Source organism: Heliconius melpomene, chromosome 19 (assembly GCF_056956725.1).
Source record: "Heliconius melpomene rosina isolate 202511_hmr_F chromosome 19, ASM5695672v1, whole genome shotgun sequence".
Classification (NCBI taxonomy): domain Eukaryota; kingdom Metazoa; phylum Arthropoda; class Insecta; order Lepidoptera; family Nymphalidae; genus Heliconius; species Heliconius melpomene.
In genome coordinates, this window is record NC_140407.1 from 10,446,502 (window position 1) to 10,473,537 (window position 27,036).

The following is a 27,036-nucleotide window of genomic DNA, read 5'->3' on the forward strand; positions in this document are numbered from 1 at the left end:
AATGAACAAGATATAGCCGTTGAGCTATTTTTCATTTATATCATTACTCTATTTTGTTCTAATATTTGAGAAACGTGCCGAGATATATAAATAAGTTTGTTCAATAAGATAAAACAAGTGTTTCATAAATTTTTAGAAATCATGCAACTAAAATTAAACAAAGCATTATTTTTCAATCATTGAAAAAAAAAATTAACATATAGATGGACAACCTATTGAAGAAATGTATGTACTCAATGGGAAACTGAATTAGTTAATAATAAAATAACCTATAAAAGTAAGTCTATTTATTGTAGTCATGGGTTCTCAAAGATTATGCAGTTGAGAAAGTCATAGAAGAACTTAATAAGATATTTATGATAGAGCTTGCCATGTAAAGCAATTAAATTATTTTAATGATATTTATTAAAATATTTTTAATTATTGCAACAATATTAATGTTTCACCTTTTGTAGGAAATAGATATTTAACAAATATTGATGTTTAAAAACAAAACATAAAATAACAAGTAGATTAAAACACTTTTTACATCATCTATAAGTTTTTAAATTTTCCAAATAATAAAAAGGTACAAAATAGACTTATTAAAAGTGTAGTTAATGTTATTTTAGTTTCACGATATACCCCGCACATACCAATCTAGCGTCAAGACATTTCGTTCCTATTAAGACACTTCCGTTCCCCACTGGGCGGAACTGAACGCCGCGCTTTGGCTCGTTACCAGAGCGAGGAAATGAAAATATTAAATCATTTTTTCGAGTGTGAATCTTATACTCCTGCGGCAGGACTGGCCGCAAGTCATGTTAACTATGAATATGACTCTTGAAGAAACTCTATTGGTATAAAAAAATAATATTTTTTGATTAAAAGCGAGTAAAAATAATTAAATTCCGTTCTTGAAATTATTTTTATAACCTTTCAATAATATATTTAGCTTAACGAAAATGTACTTATAGGATATTTTTATAGTAGGACGCTCCGACAATGCCGACGGTAATTCTGTTGCAAAACTTGATACAGGTACTGTAGGTACCTACCTAAATTAGATATATAAATAGTATTTAAATATATGCATAAATGTGAATTTTATAAAAATAAGTTACTTAACATTAGGCAAAAATATTAAAACTAAAACAAATACCTTAATTTTTTTCAGGTAAAATATTTTTTTAGGAATTATTTTTTATTTAAAATTAGATCTAAAATGTTTTTGTTGTTTAATGTATTTTTCCATAATTTATTTTTGACTACTGTCGATAAAACTAAATTGATGGTAGTTGATGTAGAGATAAGTTTTTGTTTATCAGAGAACGGATATTATAATCGTTTTATAATCGAAAAATATGAAATACCTACAGATAAAGCATATTTCTTTTGTAATATTTAATTAATATTAATAGTAAAGTATTAAATGAGTGAGTCATTTTTATTAAACAAAATAGCGCCACGTTTTGCACAAATTTCAGGATTTGCAGTCATAACGAGTATTTATGTAAGAACATAAATACTTATTCAAACTGCATTGCCTCAAATTAAATTTACTAAGAAATAATAATTGTTAAATAACATTTAAAAAAATTAAGTATCAACTTGATGAAAATTAGTGCTCTAGTGTGATATATAACACTAGCGGACGCGCGCAGCTTCGCTTTCTTAATTAGGGGTGAATTCTAATAAACCACGAAACATGTTTTCAATTAAATTCAATTTTTAGGAGTCTAAATTTCAAATTTTATAAAAATCGGTGGCGATTTAAAGATTTTACCATACAAATTTTCCGTTCCTTATTTGCACCCTTAGGGGGTGAATTCTAGAAAATCATAAAACATGTGTTCAATTGAATACTTTTAAGAGTTTGATTTTCAAATTTTATAAAAATTGGTGCCGATTTAAAAAAAAATCTATACAAACTTTCAACCCCTTATTGGCACCCTTAGGGGATAAATTCTAAAAAACCGTGAAACAGGTGTTCAATTAAATATTTTTAAGAGTCTGAATTTACAATTTTATAAAAATCGGTGCCGATTTAAAATTTTTTCTATACAAACTTTCAACCCCTATTTCTCCCCTTTAGGGTTAAAATTTTTCAAAATCCCTTCTTAGTGGATGTTCAGATTACGAAAGTAAACATCTGTTCAAATTTCACATTTCTACGCACAGCGGTTACGGCTGTGCGTGCGTCTTACCTCAGTCAGTGAGGACAAGCCCTTTTATATATATAGATTATGTGATATTGTATAAAAATATTATGTCAACAGCATATAGAGACGGATATTATAATTGTGATGTTAGACCTGCCTAGAGCTTTTGGAATATCTGCAAAGTTCAAATTCAACTTAATTATTGATGAAATCCTTTACAAAAAAAACAAAGCAAATCTTTAGGTATGACAATTACTCTAGTGAAAAAATTAAACATGTGCTATTTAGAAAATATATTGTTACTATATCTCCATAGATTATATGTATTTATTAGAGAAAATTTAAAACCCGCTACGTTCAAACTTTTATACCTTTCATAAATAAGTAGGAAATAGCTGGCTGATAGTAAACATTGTGTTCATTTAAAATAATTTCCTATAACGTAATGCACCTAATATGGGACATTATTCATAAAATAATATTAAGTATAATATACAAATACTATAATTCTTATTCGAAGGAAAAAATAATTAATAATTAATATTTTTTCCGTCGGATAAGACACTTTGTGGAGTTTCATCACACAATAAAAATGAAAAGAGACGAAATTTGGAAGATACAGTGCATTAACACTAGGTGCGTCCTTTTTACCACGTGAAATATAAATGGAGATACGAAAAGAAAAAATATTGTAAAGAATAAGTTAAATTACCTATATAAAATACAAGAGATAATCTGTTCGCTTCGCTCGGCAATCATCTCTCTTCGCTTGCTATAAAGGACAAAAATTTCATATGAGGTCAGTAATTGCACTGTGACTTTAAATGCTACAACATGTGGGTTCAATTCCCAGTCTCACAATGCCTCCAGAATTCGGCGATAAGAGGGGAATGGAGTGTCTTAACACTAGGCTCTCTCTCGTGAAACTGAAAGAAAATCCTATAGGTACACAATATGTTTAGAAACGTGTCTCTTAACATTAGATTTAACTCTACCTACGTATTCGTTATGTTGTATGATGCTAAATAAACGCCAAAATAATAAAAATAGTAGTGAAATAAAATGTAAAAATGGTAAATATAAATAGCAATATATATTTTATAGGTAGTTCCTTGATATCTGTACCTATATCATAGGTAGTGAATATACTCTATGCTATAATATTGTGATAAAATGCAATTACTATCTGTTTATAGAGTCATTTGTAGACTAGGACGTGACTGTATTGGCTAACACAAAATTTACCAAAGAGATTTAAAAACGAAATAAACTTCCATTTCCCAGAGTATGAAATATAAAATAGTGAATGACAAATTTATTCTACAAAAACAACCTACATAGCTTAAAACAAGAAGCAATAAGTTATTTATATTCATAGCGTTTCAATAGAAACATTGAATTCTCACGAACGCCAGTATCAGCGGTGCGTGTCAATATCGACAGTCGACGCTGCCATACAGCCGTCTTATCAACAGATAGACGAGATACAAGCAGATACACTCAAATATTTGCCATGTTAGATGTCGTTACACATGTTTTACACTTATATTCCATTCATCCACTGATATGATATGTTTTTAAAGTGTTACTTTGTAATAATTATTTAATTTAAATTTGTTTCTAATTTTTTTATAATATAATATTGAGTATATATTATCTATGGTCAACAATGTCAGTGAGGTTAGCCGTAATTTCCGTTTCTCTTTGTACTTCTGAACCATATTGAGTTACATTCGCCATGTTATTATCATTATCTTCAATCAGTGATTTGTGATAACATTTAATGACAGAATTCTCTTTCATTATTGTCATATTAGATATTTGTCTTCTTTTTTATCTCAATAAATATCTACAAATTAGTACCATGGTGATGTCATAAAAGTGTAGAATTATTTTAAATTTAATTACGCTATCGCGATTGTTAGTGTATTGTAAGTTCATAATTTACACAGTAATATTGTATACTTATTAAATTCAAGTTTCTTTTATTTTCACGGTACTCGTATAAAAAGAAATGTAGCATTAAGTTTAACGATATAGAGCTCAATCTCTAACGAATGAAAAGTGGAGAACATGGTGTCTTATTAGTGTTTCTATTTCATACCGAGCAGATGCGTTTTTGTAAATCTAGAAGAACTTTTGGCGTATTTGATAGAATTCAACATTCAATTCTATTAAAAGAACGAGCCAAGTCCATTTACTTTATTTTAAATATTTGTTCTAAAAATGTTACATAAAGCGAAAACAAAAATATCACAAAATAAGTTTGCAAAACTATAAGCAGATAAATTTTATCTTTAAGTATTATTCTTAACATTCACAGATAAGTACGTATGACAAAAAATATTTTAAAGACATTAAATTGTTATTGATATATGTAAGTAGTATAAAAAAATATGTTGCGAGATTCAAGTTTAAGTAATATTAGGCATTGTTTTATTAATTTTATAAACGTTAAACGGTCTTCTGTCGCCAACTTAAATCTTTAAGCTCAAAAGGCTTACAGGTTTTAAAGGATAATGGCTTAAGCTCGAACAGTGGTATTTTAGCTTTGCCCTATTAGTAAAGTCAATAAATATCGAAAAGATACATAACTCATTATTATGAAACATGAACGAAAGGAGAAATTAGATATACTTTATTTGTTTCTTTTTATGCTCTAAATTTACAATAAATTACTTTTACTTTGTTGTGTTTGTCTTTTAATTTATTTTTACATGGTTTATAGGATTTTATTGGGCTTGGTCCTGGTAATATTAATTAGGCCGCCGGGGCGCAGTGGCACAAGGGCGTGACTGTAACGCGACGGTTGTGAGTTCGCGAGTTTTTTAATATTTTCATTTGTTCGCTTTGGCACCAACCTAAAAGCCCGACATCAAGTTACGCCTTAACGCGCCTCTGCCTATGCGGGATACGCGTAAAGTTGTTTTTTTAAGTATTAATTATGATAAATATAATAACTAATATTATCAGATCCAACCTTTTCCTTTATATTAGACCTATATATAACTGTTAAATTATTATAAATATTTAATTGCAATAACAATATTTAACACGCATTACGTAATTGTGCCAGTAGCATATTATAATGAGGATATACATATGTTGGTGTCGGTCATCGCATTTATATTATTATAACTAGCGACCCCCTTGCGGCTTCGCCCGCTTTTACTACTGGATTATTCATATAATGTATGTTTGCAAAGCACTTAAGATAATGTGAAAATTAATTAAACTCTAATGCAACCCGCATTTTCGTAGTTTCAATAAGTATTTTCCAATTGTTTTACACAGCAAGGATTTTTTAGTAGGTACCGTAATTTTAAATCTGTGCTACTAATCTTTTCAAGTAGTTATTAAAATATATTTAAATGACTATTTTTAGATAGATAAATGACTATTACTATATTTTTTTTAAACGGAAGAAATTATAAACAAAAGCCTACCTACTAATAACTACTATAAAAAATATGAAACCAAATATATCGCGCTGAAATAATACATTCAACTCCAATTATCCAATACGTGCAAACGCATCTAAATCTTCGTTATAGCGGGCGGGTTTTTTTTTTCGAGCTTGTGGCTTCTGTCCCTGATGAAAAGCAAGCACTACGTGGTTGCGGTGAGGAAAATTAAATAGAATGCATTGGCCGGGAAGTGAACCCGGGCCACCCGCGTGGCAGGCGAGCATTCTACCACTGAACAACCGATGACTGCTCATGACGCGCTTGTATAAGCAAAACGTCGCGGGGCGCGTTTCGCAGCAAGGATGTTTTGATATTGTAACAACTTCTAAAGTACTTATTAAAATGAAAAAAGAGTAAAAGACAGTTTTGATCTACATTAAATGGCCAACGTAACTAATATACTTTTTTATATGCTGAGAGTAAGGGATAAGTAAAACTTGAGTCGGCACAGCTGATGAGTCAACGGCGTGATGTGTCAACAATTAAATGCGTTTTTTTCTAAAACTATTCGCAATTTCGAAATAGTGTAAATAGCAAATTTTATCTTCGTTTAACGTAGAAAATTAATAAAGTATTTTAAAGGATAAGGATTAATACCATTATGGAAAAATATCCCTCACAATAAAAAATATATTGAAATTACTATTTTTAGACAGTAATATGATCACTACACGTTATCCTTAAAAGATAAAAATATGCTCTCGCGGACTTTTTTGTAGATCTTATTAAGAGGAACAATACTCCAGTACATTATTTTCATGTAGTACTTACCATTAAAGCAGCGCATGCGCGAAAGTGTCTCAACGGGTAGGACTTTAGACACATTTATCGTATTTATGTCAATTTACATAAGAATGTACAAATAATAAACTATATATAAACCTTCCCTGAGAAATACTCGACCTAATGGTGAAAACTGCATAAAAATCCGTTGGGTGGTTAAGAAGAAGAAGAGTTAGAAAGTTCAGACAGACACGAAAAGCGACTTTGTTTTATAAGATATAGGATGTGCAAAATCATTTACATAATAATTGTAACTATATATTTTATTTAATTTCATTTAATAGCAGCTAAAACGTTCTGATTACTTAATAAGGTACCTATATATAATTATTTTTAATTAAAAAAAATACACAACGTTATATTCTCTAAGTAATTACGAATAAAACATATTAGGACATCTAAAGAAATAATAATCAACAATAGTTGAAGTTTTAACACTTTTTGTAAGATATTACCCATGCATGAATGATTTTGCTTTTATGTTTACTATTGACTGTTTAAAATTAATTTTATTTTTGTATATGTTAGGTCTTGTCTAAAAAAACACATAAATAAATATATTTTACGCTGTTTAAATGTTAATATTTTCAATAACGCATTATTTTTATTATAAACTGCGTAGCTAGCAATACGAAAGCGTTAGTATTTCAACGCCGACTTTTATTCTCTTTGCCTGATATTGAATTCCAAGTGAAGTTCCACGTGAAAAAGGCAATTAAGCCCGTAAATCACTATATGCGCGCATTCAACACATACTTCCTATTCTCCATCGAGCTTTATGATACCAAAAAACGTCTATCTACTGACTCTACCATTTGAAATATGAAAGTGGTGGGGCTGTATATCTACATCAGGTTGTTATTGACAGCATTTACTTTTTACACCACTGTGTACACGTCTTAAATCATACTGATAATACTTTTACGTACTACTGATATATTTATTGTCTTAGTTGGAAACATTTGAATTGAATTAAGGAACCCCTTATTTAACATATTGCTATGTTTAGGTAGATACATATGCAATAATATATTATATCATGCGGATTAGTAGTAAAAATCTAAATATGTAATCCCTAAATTATTTTTGCCAAGATTAGTGTATTTACATTTTGGATGCAAAGGAACAAAAAACATTAAGTGCTTAATTCCGAAATAAGAAAAAATATATATTATGTTGCAGTTTATTTTTAAAGAATTGTAGTTTATAACAATGAAACATATAATATTGTTAATTTTAATGAAATCTATTATTAGTGAAAAATATTTATATATATGAATTAAAATAAAAAAAACAATTTTATTGTATGTTTTTGTACCAGACATAAATTTAACGCAACATAATTCGTTATAGGTTTACCAAAGCATGGGCCACGCCTAACTGGACTACCTCAGTCGCTACTGCGACCCGTTCACCGAAAGTAAAGAGAAGGCCTCACCATTCATCTCCGCGTGTACAAAGAAGCGCTGGCGGCCGGCATGGAGCCGCTGGGCGAGAACGGGCTGTGCCTCAGTGAACTAGAGCTCCATGGGGGAGGTCACCTTCACGACTCGGTAGCAGCTTCAGTAGGTTCAGCGATATCGAGCCTGATGGCGCCCTTGCACCATGAGCCGCAGCACACACCCTTGCACCACGCGCCACCTCTACATCATGAGCCGTTAGAAAAATTAAAATGTGAGTGATTTAAATATCTTGTTAATAATTCCAAAGGTTTAGTTATATTATTTTGATTATATGAGTAAATACGTTTTAAGTTTTTTTTATATAGTAGATAATTCTCTCTACTTTACACTTGTATTGTTCGTTATAATGATAAAAAGAATAAAAATAATTTCACTATAAGATTTGACAAATAAGAATAAATTTAAACTTATTTATTATCAAAGATAATTATTGCTTACTGCTTTAAAAGATATAAACAATGAATTCTTAGGAATGACATTTTTAATATATATGCCTACATATAATGTAAAAATGTTATGACGCTGTTACCTGTTTTTAAAATGAAAAAGAAAAATAGAAATACATTTCAATGTATATGTATAGTGATATGACTCTCTTTAATAACTTTAAGACAAAACCAAAAGCAAACATAAGAGCAGCACAAAATGCGTGACATTTGGGGTGGGACGTGAATAAGTCCTAATTTTGTATACGGCTATGAATTTATGATATACCCACATCCCGCCACGCTTGATTATCTTCAATGAACAATTTTTACTCTACAATAATAAAATACAATCATCAATAGATATTCGAGTATAGTTAACCTTACCTAACTGTTTTATAAGAATAAGTATATAAAAAATAAATAATTTAACATTTTTTGTTTAAAAATAATTTATTAATATCTCAAAACAATATATCTTGTTTTTCAATTTTTTTCAGTATGCATAATAATTTATTTTATCTTTAAATAAATATCCTCATTTTATAAAGAACACACGTAAAATATACAAAGCAACAAATTAGCCCATGATGCACCTGTTTGATGAATTATTCAGTGACAACAAAGAGAAGGGAGAGGGGGCGAGGATCGGATAGTTTTTACAAACGCATCAATATCGGATTACGCGCCCCTGCCGTTTAGTTACGCAATTAGTATTATAATGTTCGCGACGAACGCGTGCTCTATTTGAGTTTTTTATATTTATCTTTTTTTTAAAGCTTCACGCGGTGTCTGGTATATAGCAAGGTAGGCAGATGGAACCTAGTGTTACGACACTCCTTTCACGTGTGTCTTACTTCCGTTGCCTATTTTTTGCCGAATTCTGGAGAAAATTAAGTGTTCAGTGGCGGAACTCAACGCTGCACCATAGTGAATATATTAAAATATTAAATACTTCATTTTTTCGAATGGTAATCGAACCCACAACCTGTGCTGAGCTCCTGCACCACGATTGTTCTTTAGTTTTAGATATAATAAAAGAATATTACATTAGATCTACTAAAATAAATAAACAGTATGGTATCTATGCGTATATAGCATTACTGAGCTCGCTTTACCTAGATGAAGACATAGAGAATCTATTTACCATATAATTGAAAATTAAACTGACAATAATAGTGGTAGAGTCTAGAACTTGTGAATTGCTAATTTAAAAAAAAAAATCCAAACTGCAATACACTGAAGGCTATTAATATTATTCTATAAATACGTAATATTTTTTTAACATTATAATTTTTTTTTATTAAATAATAAAGCTAATTTCTGTATAAATTTAACGCACGTATAAAATATATATGATTTACTCAGTACTTTTCACGCTTATTGATAATATTGCTATTATTAAACTTTTCGATATCGATATTCAATTTTAATATATATTTAACAGCAAAATACAAAGACAATTTAACACACGTGAATCGAGCGTAAGCAAAATGATTCGCAATCCATCACCGCCGAACAAAAAAGGCAATCATTTAAAGTCAATCCAAATGAATCGACTATGTTGTCCATCCCTTTCGTTTTTTACAGTTTTTTATATAAAATAGTATCTCTGTCGCAGTCGCGCCACAAAAAGCACCCCTCAACTCAGCGAAGCATTATATTGTGATGATTAGTCCTGCACTTGCTTGGCATTGAATTTAAATAGGGGATTAAAAAGACTGCATTTTATTTATTAAACTGCTATTGTATGTTAAGTTCATTAGTCAATTGCTGTAGTTACTCAATGTAATGTGAAGTTTGTTTTTTTTTATTATGAGGGTAGATATATTTTTTTATTGATTTTGTCGAAAAAGATAGCAATTTTGATTAAATTGGAAAAGAAATGTGATGTTTGTGACAATGTTATAAATAAGTATAAAAATATGTTCCAAGTTATTTTTATGTCTCATACCAATTTTACTAAGTAAATGTTTTTTTTTTGTCTATATTATTTTTGGCAAAAACATAAAACAGGCTTCCTTTTTTAAATAGATTTATAAAATGTAATCGATTTAGCGTATGATATTGGCGCTTGAGCTTATCGTCGAAGGTTGTTCTTACATCCCGAGATTTTTATAAAATACGCGAAAAACACGTTTCGTGGCTTTAATTTTAAATTGAGCTGGTTTTACGAAATCTTGCTAAAGCCGTCGTTGATTTTGTGGATTTTTTCACCTTAGCGTTAACCCCGTTTCTTATTAGGTTGAAGGGGAAAATGGAAAACTAATTATGTGTTGAAAATAAAAGATTTCTGATATCCTATATCGAGAAGTAAATAATTTTAAATATTATTTTAATAAAATGTTATTTATTTATGAGATAATTATATTTTAGAATGCATCTTCAAACTGAACTATCATAAGGACATAGTAAATTATAAAGCGAGTGCGTCTAATCCGGTACAAATATTTGCTGTTGCTCGTAGTTCGTGTCCCGGCTCAGATTATAAAGTTTATCTCGACGTCCCGAATCTGACCGACAGTTATGCCGCATTTAATGTTTGGCCTCTTTTTATTAAACGGTTTTATTTAGCTCACCCCGTTTGTTTGTTTGGGTCAAATTTAGTAATTGAAATTTAACCCTCTTCCCGTTAACCGATTGATCTGAAATTTGGTATACGCCTTTGATTCTGGTGACAATACAATTATCCATATTCAATATTATTGTGAATCCAAGATGGCCGCCGCTACAAGATGGCGGACAACTTAGTTTTTTTCAATCCCATCAATATGGATATCAAATGAAAGGGCTTGTCAAGTAGAATTCAGTGGACTATACAAAATCAAAATCCAAGATGGCCGCCACTATAAGATGGCGGACAAGTTAATTTTTTTCAATCCTATCAATACGGGTATCAAATGAAAGGGCTTGTCAAGCAGAATTCAGTGGACTATACAAAATCAAAATCCAAGATGGCCGCCGCTACAAGATGGCGGACAACTTAGTTTTTTTCAATCCCATCAATATGGGTATCAAATGAAAGGGCTTGTCAAGTAGAATTCAGTGCACTATACAAAATCAAAATCAAAGATGGCCACTGCTACAAAATGGCGGATAATGTAGTTTTCAATCCCATCAATATGGGTATCAAAATAAAGGGCTTGGTAAGTATAATACAGTATACTATACACAATTACAATATGAATCTCCCACCTAAGTCAAGATCTGGTATCCTGTCGAGGACTGTGTGGCTATAGGGTGCCTAAAAATGATACGTCGCTAGGGGTACCACCCAAGGTAAATGGTAAAAGCGCGCCGAGAACTGTATGGCACTAGGTGGATAAAAATGATATGTCGTTAGCGTTTTCCCCTCAAGATTCAGGCACATCTTGTTGTACATAGCCTTGTCCCTCTATTGGACCTCTGGGGGGGTCGTTCGTAACATTCTCCATTAACCTTGCAATAATGAGACATCGAGCCTCATTTCAACGAATTGAATAGCATGAGAAATAAAAACTAAAAACTTAAAAATAAAAAAGTATAAAAAAAATTTTAAGTTAAACGGTTTTATATTGCAGATAAATGTACTAAAAGCTAAAAAATAATTTCATAGAAATTATGATTACTAAAATAAAATCGTGGGGACACTTGCTACTTACCACTAGGTGGGTGAAGTCTCACGCTATGTCTTTCAATTGTAGATATTGGACGTGCCCCACGATTAAATTTTAGTAATCATAATTTCTATGAAATTATTTTTTAGCTTTTAGTACATTTATCTGCAATATAAAACCGTTTAACTTAAAATTTTTTTTATACTTTTTTATTTTCTTATATTTTGGAATGTGATGTGTGTTTTTGTCAATTTAAAAACGCTTTTTCATCGTTATATTTCCGTTACTTTTAAGAAAAAATACGTAATAATATTTTATTTTTTTAAAATGACAGCATTCATATTAATACTTTTTATGAGCTTCTTGCTCTATCTTCTTCTTGAGGCCAGTCGTAGCACCGAGGTACAAAGTGGGACTGTAAAACCGACTGGTTGTGGGTTTGATTCCCACTCGAAGAAATGAAATCACATTTATATATCTTCGCTCTGGTGTCAAGTCAAAGCGCGGCTTTGAGGTCTGCCACTCAATACGCAATGTCTCCAGAATTCGGCAGAAGGTGGAGAACGGAGTGTATTAACATTAGGTTCCCCTTGCCTACCCTGTGTGTGCGGGATAAAGTGTGAAGCTCATTTTTTGAGTTTCTTCTAAATAAGTAGGTATATACTGTGCTTTAGGATTATGCTAAAAACATTTGCCATTAAATAACAAATTTAAAATAATTTTCAATTCTATTATGTAAGTTTTCATTGTTATTATTAGCAATTAATCTCAATCAGTAAAAATCACAATCGTTCGGCACCGTGATTTATTAGGATAAAAAGTGACGGAAAAAGTTGGTGCCACACTGTCTGCTATGAACCGTCGTTACTACATAGTTTTTGTGAGGGAAAAAAATAGCGAGATCAGCGACATGGGAATTTAACACCGGGGTGCTGGCGCGGTGCGGTGTCGCCCCGCTTTGAAGAGTGTACGCAAGTTTTATTTTTTCATGGTATCAGAATTAGACAACCATTAAAAGGTGTATACTTTTTGCTACGTTGCTCTATTTTAGCTCGTGATAGTTAAATGTAAAGTTGTATTTACTTAATTGTTGGTACTTATATATTAATTATTAAAAAACTAACTAAATATTAAATTATTATAAAACTATTGCCAATATTAGATTAAAACTTAACACTAGATTCCCTTTGCCTATGAGCGAGATATAGGGTGAAGCTGAAAAAAAAATTATACCTGAAAATATATTTGACATTATCATGGTTCAAATCTCACCCTCAAATTATAGTGTTTTAGGTTTTCTGTGCCTAACCCGCTAAATGCAGACGATGGACTATGAATAACATATGAAATTTTTTTTATTAGAAGTAATAAACCACACCATAACTAACAAAAAATGATCAAAGATGCGCGTGTCGTATTAGTAAAATTACACGCACAAGATGTTACTTAAACAAAAAATATTCTATATCAATGTCAATATTTTCAAAATTTCCCTTACGCGTAGGGCGTGACTGCTTTCTGTACGACAGATGTCTCGTCGCCCGCTATCCTAAAAAACTTCGAAGAAGGCGTGGTTGTAATAAATTTTGTCAAAATACGTTTGACGGCCGCTTCCCGTTGCCCTATTAGAATAACAGAACAAATCGGTTTAATTTGTTAACAGCCGTTTCGAATGAGTGTCACATGGCTCAGAGGTAGGTCTATAAATTGTTTAATGCTCCTTTACTAATTGCCGATGACAAACTTTAATAGTTTAAGCACATGTTTATGGGTGTTATTGCTTTAATAATATAGGTTATTGGAACTAATGAATCTTACTAATAATTAGAGAAAAATATATATAACATTTAGTTATTAAATTTTGAAATATATAAGTTATATAGTAAACATAGCCTAAAGTTATCTCACATTACGGAAGCGCAGTTAACAAATCAAAAGTCAATGAGAATTGGGATTCGACAGCTATTGACAAATAATAAGTCAACAGTATAAACAATATTTGCGGTAGAATGATTGATAGTATTCGACAGATGTAGAGCTAACCCTTGCACTGATGCCCATCTGTCGTGTGGTCAGAGATCTTCACCTAACAGTTTTCGTTCCATATAACATCAGGCTATTAGTTTCTTCATTGACTTACAAAAATAAATACTTATAGATTTAAGCCTATTTTTTAACGAAGCTGTAATGTATTAAAATTGAACTTATCATAAATATTTGAACCCTATTTTAGTGCCATAAAAATTTTACATTTTCCCATTTTATTGGCCCCTGTCGGTAATACATTTCAAAAACAATGTCCATGGGTCATAATCAGAAAAGTGGACATTTTCGAATTCGTAACGTAACTGATAAGTAACAACACTGATAATGTTTGTTACGAAACTGATGACATAAGGCATTATACACAACAAAATAACGATATTATATGAATAAAAGTATTGTTTTTTTTATTTAATGAGACACAGATCAAAATTTTAAAGGTTCAATCGTTGAATTAACAGATTATAAATGTAAGAAGAAAACATAACAAAGTGAGAATATTAACAATATAATAATGCTAGTTCGTAACGTAATAAACTTATATTTCTAGTTAGAGATCACAAAGTTAATGATAAAATTAAATTCACTTTAAAATATATCAAAATTTGAGTCGTTATCATTGGAATTAAGTTTAATGCTTTGTAAGTGTTTATTCCGCATATCTTCATATTTAATAGGATTGGTCTTTTTAAGACGTTCTCTATATCTAAAAAAAAAAAGCATTTGTTTCAGCATTTGACATAGGAGCTTACGCTTACTGAAAATACAAAAATATATATCAAAAAATAATAATCACAAAATCACAACTAATTTCAGAAAGAATAAAAATAAATTTTAACTAAATCAGCTGTTTCTGAGATTAGCGTGCACAAACACATAGACAAACAAGCAAACAAGCAAAAAAACTTAAAAATCATTATTTTTGGTTACTTTACGTTATGAAAAGTCACTAATAATTTTTTTCATATGCCAGCAATTTTTTTTTCTTATATACATATCTTCCATATACAAGCACCGGTTCGATAAAATTTTATTATAAACATATATAAGAAAACATTGGTACCGTAATTGTGAACTAGGCTTCATATTTTCTCAGTTTCGTTACGTAACGAAATATAACGAAATTGAGAATGAAGTCTGAGAAATTCTAACCTTTTTAAATATTTGCTCATAAGCCACGTGTTGCATGTGCAAGCACTGACGTTCTTTTTTGAGATTTTGTAAAAAGAAGCAAATAACATAAACAAGAAAACCAAATTATAGAATACTTACCAAAATAAAAGCCGTTTATAACCCTGAGATGTAATTTTACGCATTCCCTTTAAAACATTTGAACCCCTCAACTGCTGCGAGAACACTACTGGTTGTAGCTACGACAGCATTGACTTTTAGAATAATGGTGCCACAATAAAGAATAATATTAAACACCATTCAAAATAATTGCGTTCATAATTTAATTGTACGTTACTAGCCCTGAGTAACGAAAAGACAATATTTTGGGACAAATTTAGTTAATTAATATATATTATTTATTAAATAATGTATCAATAAAAGTAGTTCTATTTAATATTATGCATAAAGTAAAGTAATATAAACATATCTGAAATCAAATAAAACCATAAATATTCGTAACAAACCAATTTTTAAAAAGTAAAGTGGTGAATGGGACACGAAAAATTGTATGGAAGCATTTTGAAAAGTTTTTTGCAACTAACAAAAAATACTATTATTAGCCTTAATACATTTAAGATATTACAAAAATCTTTAAGTTAATAAGTAAATTTATCTTAAATGGCAAAATATTTAAATTATCTTTAAAATTGTATTTTTAAAACGCATTCAAAGTAGCGGGACAAGAAAAGACACAAAATGTGCACTTTTTCTGATTATGACCCCCATATCTTTTGTATAATATTACTTTCCTCGTACCCATTTTATTCGTTGCTATAAAAGGGCACAATAACGGTTGTTAAAGAGTAGCTGCGTATTACACACATAGGATAATAAATCTTTTTATTTTATGACAAATTGTTGTCTGAACATTGCTCAGTCACCCTCGCCACAACAAAAGATCTAGAACAAATAAGGATATAATGGGCTATGATGGCCAAATACTACACAATGTGGAACATACGTAAACATAAACACAATTGAAGGTACCCTATTTTGTTACTTATTTAAAAGAAATTACAAATTATAGAAATTTGGCCATTGTTGCCTTATAATTTATCACTAAAATACTCCATTATTTTATTAAAAGAAATATTTTATTATAAACTTAAGAATATATTAAAATAAAATATCAAAGCCATTTTGTTAAAAATAATAGATTTAAAATAAAAATCTTATTAAATGGAACTCTAATACATAAAAATGAAAATCTAATAAAGTTAGGTACTGACTAAAATTGTGTGTTCGTGGAAATGATTAAATTATTTAATTTTATTTAAAATATAAAGGAGCAAAAAACAGTTAAACCGCATCCGTACTAACTCTAAAATCTTTGAGCCTAGCCTACTAAATATATATAAAGGAAATAAATGTTTGGATAAATGATAAGTCAATTCGTAAATGATTAGTTTAATAAAACATACTATGATAGAAGCAAAGTTTAAACATAGATATGGGCTTTCAGTATAAGAGGGCTGTAATGAATCTAATATGTAAAACTGACGAGGCGTTTGTATAAAACACGGTGACATGTCATGTGATATATGACAGTGTACAACAATAGCGGATGACGCCGCTTTGTGAGACGTGGTCTCTACGACCCGCCTCATAATTATAGTGTTATGACTTTACAATATTTTTTTTATTTTTCTTCAGCTTCACGCTCATGTAGCAGATTAGGCAGAGAAAGCCTAGTCTTAATACACTCCATTCCCCACTTTCTGCCGAATTCTGGAGGCAATGCGTGTTGAGTGGCGGAATTCAACGCCGCGGTCGCCTCGACACCAGAACAAAGCTCGAGTGGGAATCGAACCCACAACTTGTCGCGTTTACATTCACTCGCTTGTGTCCCATAAGCTAGGTTCGATATATGTACATATTTTTTCTTATATATAAAGGTAAATCACGATGTCATTTCTAGATGTGCATAACTGAATATACAATAATAAAATATTTTATTATTAAAAATAATATCTTAATGTATACACATTCCTTGATATATTTTTTTATGTTTCTTTTCTTTACAAAAAAAAACAAAGCGTTAAAGGTGATAAAATTTTAATTAAAATCAAAATATCTATATAATTATTATTTTATTTTTATTTTTCATGTCAATATATTATAGTTTAATATAATAGAAGAATAATAGGTGAAATGAAATAAATATATGGTAAATGTGTTTTCACCCTCCGAATCAGCTAGCATAATTTTGTAATCACCATAAAATCTGTATCACCACTCTAATATATTTATGATATTACAGCGCGCACTAATATTTATGCAAATTGAAAATATACAGAACGGCGACATTTACGACACCCCAATCCGCGGTTACGAACGAAACGACATATGTCAGATTCAAATGCTTGCACTTTCATCTGTTAGACGGATATAAATCAATTTAACGTTTAGGGAAAAAATTGAAGACTAAAAAAAACAATATTTCTTCCTTATGATAATAATTAATTACAAACAGGCTATTAAAACAAAAAGGAAACGCTCAATGAAGCTTATATATGCCAATTATTTAAAGCAACTAAGTCAAAGTCAAAATCAAGACATAAAAATAGTCACATCATCTTATTGTTTATGATATTCGTATAATGGTATTATTGCCAAAATCCAACGTATCACTGCGCCCCATTCCGTCTGTCATCAAAAGGGAAACCATAGAAAAAGTAATTTGTGTCCATATGGGACCAGTGATTACCTCCGGAATACTCTCACCCTAGTCTTTTGGCTGCCTATTTCATGTCCCCTTTATGTCTAAAATTCTCCTAAATATTTTTCTTTGTTATTTGCGGTAAAATATAATTCAAATCATTTAATGAACTTCATTTAATAAAGCGGTTGTTTTAATGGTTAATATATTTTTTAATTTATTATATTGTGTTACTCTAAAGTTTCAATATTCGTTCAGTAGTTTTGTCGTGAAAGTAGAACAAACTTTCACATTTATAATATTAGTAGAATAGTAGGATTATTGTAATTTACGTAGTACGACGACAACTTTCAATATTCAAAACGTAACCTCTTGAAATTGAGCGAGAACGTAGTGTTTTAACACTCTATTTATTCTCTTTGCCTACCCTGTAATAAGTAGGAGATATGTTTAGCTAAATATTTTTACAGTACAAAATAAATGATAAATTTATTAAATATGGACTATGAAATACGTAATCCTTTAGTATGGTATTAGTAAACCAATTTTCTTAATTAATTTTCAACGTTAGACAAATTTTTATAAATTAAATTAATTACAACTTGTTTTTGTACCCTTACTAAATTATTTAAAATGTGTTAGTATATTATATACAGTTATTAAATAAAACATTTATTCTGAAAACGAGCAAGTTTTCAGGCCGTCGCGTCGTGGCGCAGAGGTAACAGCGTGTGACTGTAGCGCGATGGTTTTGGGTTCAATTCCCAATCAGAGGAATGAATTATTATTTATTAATATTTTAATTTCTTCGTTCCGGTACCAAGCCAAAACCACGGCGCGGCGCTGAGTTCCGCCTCTCAACATACAATGCTTCGAGAATTCGGCGGAAAGTGGGGAGCGGAGTGTCTTAATAGTATGTTCCCTTTGCCTACCGTAGCAGGGATACAGCGTGAAGCTAAAAAAAAAGAAAAAAAAAATAAGAACTTGCTTCATTTTCTTCTATTATTTGTACCGTAATTTATAAGTACAAGTTATTTTGTGGGGCATTTTTACAAGTCTCAGGTGGTCGGTAATTTGCTTGCGGCGGCGGAAGGGTTACCCTTGATTTATCAGCGTAATGTGCGCTCTGGGACAAACTATTTCCCCTTGCTGAATAGCGCATTACATAAAACAAACTCATGAACACTAATTTGTATAAAGTTTATTTGAATTATTATATGCGGAGAGAGTTTAGTAATTCAATAAACTAAGATTACTTAATTTGTTGAGAATTTTAACATTTTTGTACATCTTTCCTGTACTTGTAATAAATGACCTTGAACTGCTACTGCCGCAGTATTAACTGGGTATTATTCCAAACTTACCAATTGTATATGTCAAGTCTCTCTAAAATAACGAAACATGAAAAATTTCCAGACGCCCACATCAGACTGATAAATGGCTTCCGAAAATCCAAAAGGAAGTTACAGCTTACTTGGGATTTGGTCTAGAACCTCTCACGTCCCATAACTGGTGCACTCCGCTTTATTACAATTACTCTAAGCCTCAAAGTCCCGCACTCGTTGCCGATTGGTGCGACTTCATCACTTTGAACCTACTAGCGGGAGCAGTAAGACGGTTATTGCTTGGGTGAAATAGAAACCGAGTTTGATGCAAACTCTCAAAGTATCTCCAGCAATTGTGGCACTTATGTTAAACATGTTAAGATTCAAGTTGCAAATGCAAAAGTTTGCAACGTCTAAGTAATGCGAGGTTCGTGCCTCCCGAACGGTCCACTCTTTACATTTATGTGTACGATATGTTGGCGGCTATTTGGAATACTAATTGAGCATGTCTGAAGACTTTCAAACAACGTCTTGTTACTTTTTCAAGAAAGTTATTTACCCAAGTATATAAAGATAAATATATCTTTATAAAACATATACAGAGTGTTCCTCCCTCAGTACCTATCCGTTTCAACTTTCATCTCCATGTATGTTCAGTGACTTTCAGTGTATTAGCAGGTATTTAGTTTATAGCCTCTGAAAGTTCATATTAAACACCATTTAAGTTCATTACATAATTCACGGCCTATGCTAGAATAGCTTTACAATATCAAAATATTTGTAATCTCCAAATATTGTTTGAATATAGTTGACTGCTGCAAAATATAAAAACGTATCTGTTGAACCACTGAAAATCGCTGAAAATACATGGGGGTGAAATGGATAGTCACTGAGGTCCCCTACTCTTAGACCAGCGTTGATCCATTGATTGAGGTACACTCTGTATATACAACTATCTAAATGTTGCTATACTCCAAATCCCTCAATGCAGGTAAAAAAATAAAACCTACTATACTTTATGATGAATTTGGCTAAATTTATATTAAAATAGAGATCCTTTAGTTTGAATGTAGACTCATGAAACCGTAAAATGATGATGAATTACACCTCGTAAAGGTCGTCAGAGCGAAAGAGGCGTATGGGGCAACGCACGGGGAAAGAGGCGAACGGAGGAGAATTAGCGGATGCTCCCGCGAATTTGTGTTCGTTTTCAATGAAGGCTCTTTCCGGTAGGTAAAATAGGAATAAAATGGATCGACCCTAATCCGCCGGCCATTTATAACTCACACGCCATTAATTCTGGCGATAATTCGCGCCGCTACATCATTGGTCGGGCAGATACCGCGCAGGTACCCTAGAGACGTGCCTACTGCCTGCCGCACACTAATCAGTAGCATTCGATATCTTTATCGTGTACAAGTGTTATTACTTGGTTACACGATTTTTATGATTCGGATATAGACTGTCTTATTATAATTTTGTATGAGCATATGTATGACAAATGTTTTTATAGCTGTGATTTACATAGATTTATTTAAATCAAACTTAAATGTGCTGGATTATAAAACTAATTTATATAAATTAAATAACAGTAGTTAGCGGTATTATACACTTATATACTTATGGTATTAACCCATACCTATATACTAGAGATACACATTAAGAGATTATCGTTCCGTAAAGAATTTCGTATGGATTCTTTTTGAAAAGTTTATTTATTCATATAAAGAATATATTAATTTCGAAGTTTATAATATATTATGCAGGATCGTAATTCAAAGCAAATGATATGTACTCTAAGAATGGTTCTGAATTGAATTAACTGAACTGAATCAGAAAAATTAGACATATAATTTACCGTAATCGTACAGAATGGTAATAATTAAAAACGTCTTAGTTTTTAAATACAGACTTTAACTTTTAACTTCAATAAGGTTCCCAAAATCCACCATAAGGTGTATAATATTTACGTACCAACAATACGTACAACGTTATTATATATTTATTAACTATTACACTGTTGTTAATCTATACTAATATAATAAAGCGGAAGAGTTTGTTTGTTAGTTGGTTTGTTTGAACGCTAAGATCTCTGGATCTACTGGTCCGATTTACTATGTTTTTGTTTTGTATGAAAGCTGCATTCTTCAGAAGTGCTATAGGCTATATAATATTACATTACACATATGTACTAATAAATTAAAATACTTTCTAATTTGGCATGCAATTTATTCTGCCATGTTAATAACAACCGTCGTTGCTAAGCACCGGTTTGCAAAGTTTCTTTGTTGTTTTAAGAAAACGTCACCCAAAATTAACTTATATTTTGATATTCTTCCTTATAAAAATAAATATATTATATAATATTTAATAAATATTCTTATAGTTCAAGCAGGCATAGCCGCGTCCGGGTTCACTAGTATTAAGTATATAAAGACTTCACATAGTGAAAACTAATCAAATTGTTTCTTTATACTCGTAGTGTAATTAAACGTAAATAATAGTGAATCTTTCACGTTTAAGGATCTCCAAAGTAAATGATAGGGACGTTTGTTTTGAACAAACAAGTGTCGGAAGTGCCAGCCCTTCCGCATCAGGATTATGGCATTAAGCAGACACCGGCCGGCACAGGCTCGGTGGTCCAATGGACTGAGATTAACAGCTATTTGTTTCAATCTCATTTAGATAAGTAGGCCTGTTTGATTTGATTGTAATGGGATTTTGAGGCAGGTTGATTTAAGTGCAGTAGAGTACTTAGAACACACAGTGTGTCATACGAGTATATTGGTAGTGGGATATGGTGAGCAATTCATGTTTTACTAACGTTAAATCATTTAGAATTTTGAATTTTTTTTTAGATTTTTGAAGTATAATAAAGAACACATATCTATAATCTACATTGTCACTTTTGTCTTTTTCTTATTGATAAATGTAATTTGCCAAAACTATGCAAAATTAAAAAACCCATTCTAGCAAGTCTTCAGCACCAATTCTGTCTTCAGTAGTGTAGGTCAACAGGAATTACAATTTATAAAAGTTGACAGGCTTAAGTTTGCTCCTATATGAACTCATTTGTATGAAATTAATTACAATCCTATATCTTATAAAACAAAGTCGCTTTTCGTGTCTGTCTGAACTTTCTAACTCTTCTTCTTCTAAACCACCCAACGGATTTTGATGCAATTTTCACAGTTAGGTCGAGTATTTCTCAGGGAAGGTTTATATATAGTTTATTATTTGTACATTCTTATGTAAATTAACATAAAAACGATAAATGTGTACAAAGTCCTACCCGTTGAGACACTTTCGCGCATGAGCTGCTTTAATGGTAAGTACTACATGAATATAATGTACTGGAGTATTGTTCGTCTTAATAAGATCTACAAAAAGTCAGCGAGAGCATTTTCGTATCTTTTAAGAATAACGTGTAGTGATCATATTTCTGTCTAAAAATTGTAATTTCAATATATTTTTTATTGTGAGGGATATTTTTCCATAATGGTATTAATCCTTATCCTTTAAAATACTTTATTAATTTTCTACGTTAAACGAAGATAAAATTTGCTTTTTGCAAAACTGTCTTTTACTATTTTTCATTTTAATAAGTACTTTAGAAGTTGTTACAATATCAAAAAATCCTTGCTGCGAAACGGCTCGCCACTCGCCATGCGTCCGCCGCGCCCGCCTGCCTTACACGCATCGGTGGTTCAGTGGTAGAATGCTCGCCTGCCACGCGGGCGGCCCAGGTTCGATTCCCGGCCGATGCATTCTATTTAATTTTCCTCACAGGCAGCCACGTAGTGCTTGCTTTTCATAAGGGACAGAATATCCTCTTCAGCATTTATTATTTCAGCGCGATATATTTGGTTTCATATTTTTTGTAGTAGTTATTAGTAGGTAGGTTTTTGTTTATAATTTCTTCCGTTTAAAAATAGTGTATAAAAATAGTATATAATAGTTAAAAATAGTAACTATCTAAAAATAGTCATTTAAATATATTTTAATAAATACTTGAAAAGATTAGTAGCACAGATTTAAAATTACGGTACCTACTAAAAAATCCTTGCTGTGTAAAACAATTGGAAAATCCTTATTGAAACTACGAAAATGCGGGTTGAATTAGGATTTAATTAATTTTCATATTATCTTAAGTGCTTTGCAAACATACATTATATGAATAATCCAGTAGTAAAAGCGGGCGAAGCCGCAAGGGGGTCGCTAGTATATATATAAGTTTGTAATGTTTTTTTGCTAAAATTTTTCACTTATCATTTTTTTTCCTTTACTTGTATTGTAAGTTTTCTTGTGCCAAATTTCATAAATGTAGGTCCACGGGAAGTACTCTATAGGTTGCGATTATGCGCGGAATGTCGTAGGAAATGCAGCAAATTTAGCTTATAATTATTTAAAGTGAGATCGCGATTAATGGAAGTGCTAATTAAAAAACAGATTGATATTTCATTTTTAAGTACATAAAATTAATCGAAAATCGTTGGCAAAAATCAATAAAAAAATACAATCTTAGTAGAAAAATAGTTACATAGTAGAATTATTATTACCGACATATAATTATTTATACCACCTAAGCGCGCTCATTTGTTACACCGTCATTCTGTCAACATTAGTTCAGAATTATAATATTATAAATGAGATATCTCACTGCTCTAAGCAATACTTGATAGTTCTTGTTTACGTGAGCTCAGCAGTCGCTATAATTTATTGGCTATTGTTAATCAGAGTGAATAATTTTGAACAAAATTGATCTTTATCATATTAATAATAATAATTAAGAACTACTGTTGCAAGAGTATCTGATTATAAATAGCGATGGTTTGTTATGTTGTCAATGTGAGAATAACAGAACAATATAAATAATATAGATCTAGATGTGTTAAAAAATCAGGAATATATAAAAACCGGTTAAGTGAGTGTCAGGCTTGTCCACCGAGACTTCCGTTCCGTACAATTTTAGGATTGTAGGTCAACGGGAAATACAACTAATGAAAGTGGACAAATATAAGTTTGCGGAAATATGCACTCATTGTGCACAATCATAAAGTTAAGTTTGTAATTATTTTTCTTTTCTATGAAATACCATTAAGTTTTCAATTTCGTGTTTTTTATTTGTATTGAAAGTGCTCACCATATATGAAACTCTAAGTCCACGAGAAGTACCCTATAGATATTTATAACGCGGTGAATTTCCTATAAATATAGAAAAATGAATGCATAAATGCTCGTATGATTGCGTTGCCTTAGAAACTTGATATTTTCTGTCACATAGGTCCGTATATTTAAAACTAATTCGAGCTTGATACTTCCAAGCGATCTTGAGATAAACGGTCCTAACAGAAAAACGACAAAGTAATGTTTTAGGGTCCCGTTTTAACTCTTTGAGGTACGAAACCCTAAAAATGGAAATAAGGATAAATAATTACATTACATATACATATAATCACTAGAAATTTCATTAGGTACAACCCATATCTCTAAAAAGGACGTTACATTAAGAACAGAGTTGTGAACCATAACACTAAATTCTCTCAGCAGAAGTTGTTTGCGAATTATTGTTATAACTTTTCGCTCAAATTTCGTTTTAAATTTATTTTACGTTTTAAAATAATGTTGAAAAAGTTAACTTACTTGGAATTTTTCGGTTAAATTCCTGGTTTTACGTTCAGCAGTCAGGGCCAAGATCATAAATTAAAAGTACTTATCTGTGTTTGCTGCGAGGCTATCTGCCGTTAGTAAATACAACATTTCTGTTTATGCTTTTTACACTTTTAGCTTGACGATTTATAGCAACGTTGAATATTTAATAATATAGAATAGAAGAGGCCTTCCTCTTTACTCATTACGTTACATAATATATTATTATGTTAAGTAAAATCTAAATTCATTTAAAAAATTACATTAGTAGATAAGTATCTACTTTTAAACATCTTAAAATTAAAAAGGTTAATAGCTTCAAGCATCTGCACTACTGGGCAGGCAGAAAAAACTTAGTGATTAATTCAAATTTCTTTCTGTCTGTTTTTAAGACAGTGCTGATTTTTTTATCAACTTATCGCCGTCCACTGCTGCACGTAGGCACGTAGGCATCAAGCGGCAAGTGCTGATTTGCTTTACCATAAATAAATAAAATCATAATTACCCTGACTAGCCTTCCTACCTATAAAAATATTATATATATATTTAAAAAAATATATTTTTTACTTCTACCACATGAAATATTCAGAAAAAAAATATAACTTTTTTATTTAATAGGTAATTCTAATTATCTAATTTTGCTTAAAGAGGCAACTTAATACCTGTGTATATTGATGTTCTTTATGCTTCTTGTCGTCTTTTAATGATAAATTCTTTCTATAAGCATTACCTATATATAATATGCGATTATTAGGTAATCTTAATATATATATGTAACAAGAGCATTCATAAGACTAAATAGTACGTATAGTCGCGGTGAATTTAATTTTAAAAAATAATTTAGGAATTCGTTGTAACGAGATTTTTTATTCTTATCGTATATTTCGGCGAGTTTAAATGGGAACCCCGAGAAATTACAAATCTGATTGACATTTTTCACTAAAAGTAACTAATCTATAATATATTTTTATTTAATATCAGTCAAAAAGTGGAGGCAGAGTTCCTTATTGTTTTCCTTTAATACTTTAATTAGGCTGATAAAAAATGAACTAATCAGCGGCATAAATACTCTTTGTCAATTTAAGTAATTATTTAATCGTGACAGATTATTTCTATTAATGAACTACAGAGTAAATTTTAATCAAAATATACTATAGAGTTTTTATCTTTAATTCCCATTTTCCCAGATATCTCCTGATGAACCAGTTATAATTCTTTAACTCCTTCTACTAACGAATGTCAGCAGTCGGTTGTAACCGAGGCATTTTACAACCTCAATAAAACAATGAAGGCCCTTATCAGCCGTTATCAAACCAGCAAACATAAAATTTATTTGAACGAGTCGTCTGTACGTTTGTGCGATCCGACGTTTGTTCTAGTTGTGATGTGATAACATGTAGGGCAATTAACACTATCCGTTATTATTTGGCTTTTATAATTGCACATACCCATATTATATTATAATAGGAAAAAATATTTTACATCACGCTTATTAGAGAAAGTTAATTCTCACTTCTAAGATATACCAAGCAATATTTCTTGAATTTTAAAATCTTCTAACATTAAATCACTTACAATTTAGCGTAACACTAAAAAAACACTAAAAACGTGTCTACAGTATGAAGAAACAATTGTTTTGAATTTTGCGGTTTTGGCAAATGCGCGTCCAACATCTGTCCAATTAATTTTAAATTAGTAGAGGCTTCAAAAATTCTGTTTAAAAAAATTGACATCGAAAAGTCTCAGTTGTCAGTTTACATAGCGTTTTGTATTTTAATTATGAGCACTTTTCAATGTTGTCGATCGCCAGTTCGTGACTTTTCCCAAAACAATGGAATTATACTGTCACTATAAAGATGTTTGCTGCAAGATTAACATTTGAAAGATACAATTGATGAAATCGACTGAAATTGGTGAATTGTGGCATTGTACTTATTGTGTCATGTAACTTGAAAATAACACGAAAATATTGAAAATAATGTTGCTTGGTTTTAACTTCATAGGCACCTATTTATAGAACAGGTATCCAACGTCGCGATTTGGTTTAGCAGATATTTATATATGGCTAGAAGTGTAAAAAAACATGTTTTCTTGTGAATTTTATTTGGAATAAGAACCTATTTATGCACATTTAATTATTTATATTAAGTAAACCTTAAAGACTTTGTTATTTTTTTTATTTTTAGGTATATTTCTTGCAACACTTTCTGTTATAATTATTAGTCGTTCAACTACTTTGTAGTAATTATGATTTTAAAACTAATTTATTTAATTAAGCTATTACGTGTATTTATTTATGAAATTTTGTTATA

General features: G+C 30.8%; 1 protein-coding gene across 1 annotated transcript in view; it reads left to right on the forward strand.

Moving 5' to 3' along the window:
- The window catches only part of Ptx1 (pituitary homeobox homolog Ptx1), a 42,979-nt gene that overhangs the window by 382 nt on the left and 15,561 nt on the right, over window positions 1-27,036 (forward strand). The window contains exon 2 of the mRNA XM_085203319.1: window positions 7,745-8,065. Coding sequence (XP_085059445.1) covers window positions 7,870-8,065 — 196 coding nt within the window. The 5' untranslated portion in view covers window positions 7,745-7,869. The remainder of the gene's footprint in view (window positions 1-7,744; window positions 8,066-27,036) is intronic.